At 38.9% G+C, this 9,195-nt stretch overlaps 1 protein-coding gene across 1 annotated transcript in view; it reads right to left on the reverse strand.

Moving 5' to 3' along the window:
* LOC104940874 (uncharacterized) overlaps positions 1–8,634 on the reverse strand; it is a 42,459-nt gene extending 33,825 nt beyond the window's left edge. Inside the window, exon 1 of the mRNA XM_010765880.1 lies at positions 8,545–8,634. Within this exon, the coding sequence (XP_010764182.1) occupies positions 8,545–8,634 (90 nt within the window). The remainder of the gene's footprint in view (positions 1–8,544) is intronic.
* Positions 8,635–9,195: the final 561 nt, after the last annotated feature.

Here is a 9,195-nt window from a genome sequence, read left to right on the forward strand (position 1 = left end):
AGCCTTCTAGCACCATATAAACTATGCACCTATCGCAGGTAAATATAGGTAAATATATGGAATACGATGTGACTCCCCTGACGGGCTGCTGGATACTATCATCCAGTTAATTATATACGGCTATTAAGCGGGCCCATAGCTTTTTTGGAGTTGTCCTTCCTTTCCTGTAGGTTTATATAGGATTTTTTGGTGCAGGAAAAAGATCTCAAAAGGCTAGATCCCAAAGTGAAGCGACTATACAAAATACACTTTGGTTTTGAGATGATATGGATGCACCATAGTCCCCTTCGATCAGAGCTTGAAGTATTCAGCGAACGGTCCTGCCCCGCCCTATATCACCGAGCAACTGGGCAAGCTATACACGACAATACACGCGTCCGATGCTGAGTATTCTACTAAGCAGGAAACAGGTGAAAAGACTGACAACAGCAATATAAACGCAACACTTTCTGTTTTTGCTCACATTTTCATGAGATGAACTCAAAGATCTAAAACATTTTTACAAACACAAAATAACCCATTTTCTCTCAAATATTGTTCACAAATCTGAAAAAATCTGTGATACTGAGCACTTCTCCTTTGCCGAGATAATCCATCCCACCTCAACAGGTGGGCATATCAAGATTGCGGATTTATCTGCACCAGGTGTGGCCTTTAGGCTGCCCACAAAAAAGGCCACTCTGAAACGTGCGTTTTTGCTTTATTGGGGGTCTGGGGGTCCGAAAACCAGTCAGTACTGTTGGGAGGTTAGGATTAGGTAGGGTTAGGGTTATGGGTAAGTGTTGTGAACGATGGGAGTGGTGGTGGTATGGTATGGGAGGCATATGTTATGGACGATGAACACAGGCCACTCGATTCACAACATTACCCTAACCCTAACCCTAATCCTAACCCCAACACCAGATACTGACTGGTTTTCAGACCCCCCCAGACCCCCCCAATAAAGCAAAAATGCACATTTCAGAGTGGCCTTTTATTGTGGCCAGCCTAAGGCACACCTGTGCAATAATCATGCTGTCTAATCAGCATCTTGATATGCCACACCTGTGAGGTGGGATCAGATTTGTGAACAATATTTGAGAGAAATGGTTATTTTGTGTATGTAGAAAATGTTTTAGATCTTTGAGTTCATCTCATGAAAAATGAGAGCAAAAACAAAAGTGTTGCGTTTATATTTTTGTTCAGTGTATTTGCTGTTGTTCAAACCCCTTGCTGACTTGCTTAACTCCTGGTACTGATGAGTCGTCACTTGAGCACTCTCCATTCACTCAGACAGCTAGATAATAATCATGACACTGTCCCTGTCGTTTTGATAAATAATATACTTCAAAACAAGGAAAGAGCAGGCACAGTAGAAACAAACTGAAAGGAAGCACAGACAGTGTTGCAGTGAGTTGTTTCCTTTAATCAGAGTCTTGCGTTATGTATGGTTTTGAAAGGTTTTCTGTAAATTATTGTATTCAATGCAGTCAAAATCCAGAAGGCATGTCATCTCCTACTCAATGGTTCAGTTATGGCTTCATGGTTTGTTTTGCCACATGCTACACTTTTGCTCACGCTTTTGAAACATAAATGTATTTAGCATAACAATGCAGATATACTATACGTTTATAAAAGGGATTCTGTCTATTTTTAAGGGACATTTTGTAGGATTCTAAAAACTAAACTTTTTTCAGCAAACTTCTTGTTCTTCAACTTATAAGCAAAGGCTTCTAAAACGTCCTGTTTTAGAAGCCTTTTCTATTTGAAGGAGAAATTATGTTCTCTCCTATTGTTCAGCCTAATTTCAAGTATCTCAAGCTATAAGAGAGATGTGAAATTGTCAGGTAGCTTTGTGACTGTATTAGATGTCACAGCGAGAAGGGTGCATGTCTGCCTAGTCCGAACTCAACTAACAGCAGCTATTTGATATTCTCCAGGAAACTACTTTTATAATATTATAAAGGCTTTACTGCATTGAATAAAATCCAGATGCACACATTTATTAGCATATGAATATTTATGAAGCGATTCGCATTAGCAATTATGGTTAATTGTGCAAGTTACCGGGTAGGACATGCTCAAGGGTGTGCAGATATACATTATAGCAGTACACTACATGCAGTTTTAAAGTATCTGCACGTCAGTGTTTGGACAGTTTGCCTTGCCAAATAAAAATATGTTTGTCATCCATGGTCCGGATGGAGAAGCTCATATTTCCCTTTCAGTTAACTGTCAGTTTCTCCACAGGGAAATCTAAAAGCCACTCACATGTCTTGATGCATCCCTCTTGACAATGCTGAGCTTTTAGAGTAAAAGGTACATAAGCCTGGGGGATGCTGACCTCTGTGCCTATGGAACATTTAAAGTGAACGTTTGAGTGCATGAATGTTTTGGTGCATTTGCATGGTAGTGTATGTGTGTGGAAGTGCGTGTGTTTGGAAATGGAAGAAGATCGTTCTCCTTTATTGGTGCAAATTGGATCAATAAGAAAGTCAGCCAACCCTAAAAAGACCATTATAAAGTGATAAAAACATGGCTACGTGCATAAGATGCATTCACTGTCCATGCACATGCATGCACCAACACACCCACACACACATAGATCCCCTCACAAAATATACATACACTGTTTGGTGAGTGGCTGGTTAATGAAGTTTTTGTCCGATAGGAAAAGCGGAGCATGTCAGAGATGCACAAAGGTCAATAGTGCAGAGGAGCACAGTACAAGAGTATAATGTGTAGGTGAAGCTACCCACACACACAATCACACACATGTTGCCTGCACAGGCGGACACACAACAAGTGTCTTTTTTAGTTCCTGTGGGAAATCACATACTGATATGTGTTTTCACCCATTTCTCCAGCTCCTTTCTTTTTACTCTGCCTTTTATTCTCCCCTCTATTGTAAGTCTCCATTCAGTGATGCTCTATTACCACAGTGGAAGGACTGCAAATTGAATCGGACGGAAAAAATAATAGCACTGAAACTGAAAACAACCCCAAAAAACACTGTGTTATTAAGAGGATAATGAAGAGTGAATAGGAGAGTGCATCTTTAACACCTGGGTTACTTGGGAGTGCATTCACCCTTTTTGCTGCTTTGTGTATATTTTCTTTCCAATTTTCGACTAATGTATCTACTTATCTATCTATCTATTTATATCTATCTATCTATCTATCTATCTATCTGTCCTCCCTTATGTTGCTTTTTCCGCAGTTGTCTATTACTCACGCTGCCTCTCTCTCCTGCCTCTGCACTCGCGTTATCTAACTTGGCCTCACTTGTGGTGAGTTACTGCAGCAATGCCAGATGAAGAGAAAACCATCTCTCTTTTTCAGTACAGGGAGAGTGGGCGGGACACCCACCTTAAGTTTTAGATACATTTTATACTCTGGCTCAAGAAACAGGAGTAACAAGTTGTTTGTTTGGACAGTGGGAAGAATGGGAAAGAAAACAGAAAAGCAGAGATATACAGTTTTTACTATAGCCCTGTTGGTCAAAACAGTCCCTACCGGCTACTTAGTTCACTACAATTACTTCAAAATTGTACTTACAGTAAGTGAACAAAGTCTATTTATAACGTACATTTTATAAACAATGAAGCTCAGTAAACCATGCTCAAAATATAATCTAACTAGTGACATCCCATCAGCCGCAGCACCAAATCAGGCCATGGCAAAGGGCCATTAACCCCCACCACACACACACAAACACACACACACACACACACACACTCTCAATGTGGGATCCCGCCACCTTCAAATTTAACCTTTATCTCTTTATCTGTTGATGAAATTGAAGCACAGTGTTTCTCTGAAAAAATTATAATAACATAAAACTGCCAGCTGAGTCTGCTCCCATCTGCTGCTCCGAATCCGCTGCTCGATTGAATTAACCAATCAGGCCTTCAAGCAAACTGATTCACTTTCCATTTTCATGTGTTGCCTACAATAACAATGTGTTTTCATTGGACTTTGTGTTCCTCAATTGAAGTTGCAGCGCTGTTGCTACAAGGTTTTAATTTCCATCCTCTTTTGTTCGGGTTTGTGTTTCAAAAATCAATCTTAAATTGCAAACCTTCTAGAATTAAAGAAGTGTTGACTTTCTCAACCCTGAACAGTGTTTTTCTGGAAGATTATCTGTTACAAAACACAAATAAGCGCAGAGAAACTGCTTTAAAAAAAACTAATCAAGAGTGACCGGTAAAGATTATTTATTACATTCAGAAAAAGGGAAAGGTTATATTTAGTTCAGCCTCTGTCGACCCGCAGCTGGCCCTGACATTGACATTAAAGCATTTGATCTCTCCAAGTTTTCTCATGTCTCGGCTGTCTGCTCGTCTATGATGCAACTTGGCAGCTCATCCACACAAAAAAAAAAAAAGTTCACCAGTGGCATCTCAGTATTAAACTGTCAAATTTGATTCTCTCTGTCGAAGCTTTTCTCCTCTTCCTCCCACCGTCTTACTCTCCCACTACGTACATTACTTCTCATTCTGTGGTTTTTCTACATTTTTTAAACTGAACACACATCACACAATCATCCTTGACAACACAATGCTGTTTAACTTCTCATACGAGTGATTTGTCCTCAGAGAAGGCTTGCCTCCTCGAGTGTCAGGGGTTTGAATGCAATCCACGTCAAAGTGTGTGAGTGCTAAAGCCCTCGACAGGCGTGCAGAGCAGTGTGTCTGATGTGTCCTTCAACACGGCTTCCACACAAAATGTCAGTGATGGTGACGCTAAGGCCATCTCTTCTCTTTTGATATTTCTTTTTTGTTTGGGTACTTGTTTTATCAGTCTTGCACCTCAGTGTATAAGTTAAAACCAATGTATTTCTACTCTATGTACTTTACAGTCAATATGAACTCAATAGGTACAACACATTACAAATTTAAAAGAGCACATTATGTTGACACCATGTAAAATGATCACAGGTGTTGCTGTGGGCGGGACTGAGCAGCGTAATACACAACAAATGGGTTCCAGCCTGAGCTAATCCTGTTCAAACCTAAAGAGGAAAACAGAAGAAGGATTTTTGTTTTGATTCTACTCTTGCCACCTTGCATCCAAAATGTACCTAAAGGCTTCCAGAGGGATATGATATAAAACTACAAATAAATCACAGACTTGAATCCAGTTGACCAATACTCATGCTCATTAGATCTTATTTTAAGCCCTGAAATGCATTAGGAGAAAGAAAAAAAGAAACCAAAGATATAGACAAAATTCACTACCGTGTTAACTCTTCGTGAACTATATCAGGTATTCATTTTCAAAATAGACAAACTCGAGTTTCACCTCAACTCCTTTTCACCTTCAGTGATACACAGACACAGTTTTATTCTAACTTTCACTTCTGGAAATGTAGGTACATTTATACTAACATACTATCTTAATCAATTTGACCCCCCACAGTAATATAATCATATAGTATAATGTTACAAAAGTGACTGTTGCTTTTTTAAATCTTTTTCTTTTAGATGTGTACATTTAAACAGCCTTACTTTCCTAGTTCAGTCAGACAACTCACGTGTTTCTTTAACATGTTTATTAGAAGCAGCATATAGTTGAGTTTGGCGACTAGGCGCTCGGGCATCATCACTCCACAGATATACATAGCACGATGATTGATGATTAAATAACTAACCCCCGAGCGGAGCCTACAGGTGGAAGCTGGGGTGGAAGCTGGGGTGGTGGTGGGGCAGGCAAGCAGCAGCGACGTAGAGGTAGCTGCAGCAATAGCAGCAGCAAGCTAAGTGCTCGAGTTGGCTGCCTGAACTAGCTTGCAGGCTTCGCCCCATTTGTGGCATTAGGTTTGTTGTTGAGTTTGAAAGAGTCACCATTTATTTAGGATATGCTCAAGCACTGGGAGAATATCACATAACCTGTTGCTATCATTTTATCGCAATTAAACAAACTAAACAAGAGTGGGGATTACATTCCACGATGCTGTTCTCCATCGAAGAGAGAGCTGCTGTTCAACACTTCTCCCTGTAAGCTGCATGGTCTTATAGACATACCAATACACAAGAACTTTACAAAACCCCTGCTGCCTTTTAAATGCTAAGTTTCAGTAACTCCACTAGAGGCAACTTCAGTTCATTTAGATTTTCTTATTGAAGTATAAGTTATTTATTTGACATGATGAACATGCTGCTCCAGTTTGAGTTATTTCAGAGTTAGTCTGCTAATATGCTGTTTCTTTCAAAAATCCTTCGTTGATTTGAGTCAGCTGTAGGTCTGTATATTAACTCAGCCCAGAAATGTAAGTATTTAAGTGAGTGAAGTACATTTATGAAATAAATAAAACACTATATATTTACATTAACTTGATGATAAATGTGGTGATTTCACTTAATTCCTGTGTGATATCTCCGTTAGTCCTCATAATCATAAGTTACAGAGCTGTCGGAGAAGTGCATAGCTGTGGTGGAATTATTAATACAATTAATTGCAGTATTTTCTTTTGAATCAAAGATGCACAGTCTCTGTACACTGCTTGCTCTGAAGCTAAATTGATCAACATGAAAAATGTATCATTTGATTAACTTTTTAGGACTTGCTCTTTTATGTTGGAAATGAATAGCTTGAGTGTGTCGGCTGTGATGGATTCTAAAACCAGTAAATCAGTGGCAAGACGCGCAATGCGTTTTTGACATACATATTTAAAATGCTGAGCAGTAATGTTTTATAAGCCTATTACTCTCATCGCCTTTTTTTGTGCTTAAGACACCTCATTATCCACTCTTTGTGGCTCCAACAGTAACCCTTCTGCTATTCACACAATTTAACGAGCAATAATAAAGCCATCAATATTGGATGGTAAAGCTGTTTTACTGTTGTTCGTTTTTCCTGACCTTTAATTCCGTCAAATTCATTAAAACTATTATTATTTGGTTTCCCAGCAAGAGAATACGCCCTCATTGAACTTGAATTTATTTTAATGAAGCAAAGTATGGGACTGAATACATTGAGGACTTTCTGTCTACTGTATGATACATCGTCAAAAAGTTGAATCTTGCCCCATCTTAAATCACTGTCACAGTGTTTGTGGAGCCAGTTGAAGATTGAGTTTAAAGTTCATGTAATGTCTGCTGACTGTGAGAGCAAAAACACTGATAAAGGACAAGATGAAAACTCAATTTGGAGCATGTCAGCAGGTTAAAAAAAATAGTACACAGCACACAGAGATCCGACAAAAGAGCCTTTGAAACCAAACAGTGGCGTATTATCCTCCTCTGCTGACCTTATGAAGCAGCAAATGTAATACTGTGTCATACCTGCTCGGTACCAGTCTCGTTTTCTGTGTCATTACCTGTGGTTCTTCATCGATTTGTAAATTACCTTGTGTCAAACGTATGTAGGAACGTATGTAGGATTTAAAAAAGAGTTTATTAACTTTGACACCAAGATATAATGACGTTTTGAACAACAGTTCTACACTCAAAAGGGTTTTCTCGGACTCTTGCATTTGTTTTTGCCTTTATTTGACATCCCGCAAAAGCTTTTAGAGACTCTCAGTGGGATCAGGATGTCTGCTTGCATCGCTGTTATATTTTTATTACAAATAATGTCAATAAAAAATGTTGACCCCAGTTTATGAAAGCTTTTACAGCATTAACTGATATCTACATTTGCTGTGGGATTTTTCTATTACATGCTAAAGAAATAATCTCCCTAAAGTGTTGTTGCTGCTGCTGTGCCTTCACTTTGATCTGTCTGTATTAGTTTGTGCAGTTTAATAGTCTTTCGAACACATGAACAAGCCTCACACGTGACTGTAAAGAATGCAAGTCGTTTATTTAAATTAATTCAACTCTATTGATACTCGTGCAGTTTATGTGTTGGGAACAGCATAGCAGGAGGCCTAGTAAATGATTAAGACATCCCTTACTTAGCAAACTGTAATGTGTCTTGCAACTTTGGTTGAGAAATTGGTCACTTCCTCTGCTACGTTGAACTTCGTCGAATTTGTAGAATTCACAGTTTTACACATGTAAGGGAATGAAAAACCTGATGTATTTAATAAAATGTGTTTTTGTCCAAGTTGGCCACTAATATCCAAAATAGGAAAATGTGCCAAGAATCAAAGATATTAACCATTTCATTTACATTTTATTTAAAAATAAGCATTTCATGTCTGTGCTTATAATTTAACGAAGACTATATATTTCTGTCACTTGCGGTTCGTAATCATTTCTCTACTGAATGTCAATGTGAAAAGTTCCTTATTATGTTGAATTTACAAAAATGCATTTGCTTTAACAGATTTTCTTTTAAAATAAACTCATTTCTTAGAGACAGGTGATATTTTAACATATTACCACCAGATTGTTCAGTGCTCAGTTCACTTTGCAAGAGCAAGTTGTTACATTTTGCTCGGGAGAGTTATCCTGCACATGTGTGGTTCTATGGAAGAAAAAGAGACATTTGGTAACACATGAGTAAATAGAAGCAAAGCTGGGTTGCTAATTTGAAATGCAAAAGTCTATTACACTAAATGGTGAGGTCAAATGAATACCTTTTTATAAGAGTTTTTTTACCCAACAGTCGACAAACCTTCCCATGATCTTTGGGTGTGAATCTGTGCGGTTTGTTCTCTGTCATCGTTCCTTCCTGCCTCTTTGGTTCCTCTTTCACTTCCTGCATCTCAGTCTGTTTTTGTCCATCTATTTCTCCATCTGCTCTGATCCATCTGTGTCCTCCTTACAAGATGCATCACTCTCCTGTCAAGCCTTTACAGTCAATTATCAGGCTCTTCAAACGAGCTAATCTTAATGTTTTCCCTGTCATTGATTAGCCCGTAGCAGGCAGGTGGCAATTCATTAAACCACCAATTGTATTGCTCCCCTGAGACAAAGGCTTGAGGACAGCTGCAAAACACACAAAACGCACACAAATACAGGAAGAGCCGGACACACAGGCGGACAGACAGGCGGACACACAGGCGGACACACAGGCTGGCAGCTGCGTTCATAGATCACAATTTAAAAATAGGAAGGCACAGACAAAGCAAACATACATTTCCTATAATATAATCATCTTGATCACATTATGTCGTTTTATCAGGATATTTTGTTACGCTTCCTTATTACTATTCTGACAAAATCACATTTATGCCTCGGAACAAATGCATTTAAACTTGACAGGCAGACACACACACACACAAACATATGCAAACTAGCACAGGGACTTGTCGTCACAAACACA

The sequence above is a fragment of the Notothenia coriiceps genome, unplaced genomic scaffold (genome assembly GCF_000735185.1).
Source record: "Notothenia coriiceps isolate Sejong01 unplaced genomic scaffold, NC01 NC01_scaffold00002820, whole genome shotgun sequence".
NCBI classification, from domain to species: Eukaryota; Metazoa; Chordata; class Actinopteri; order Perciformes; family Nototheniidae; genus Notothenia; species Notothenia coriiceps.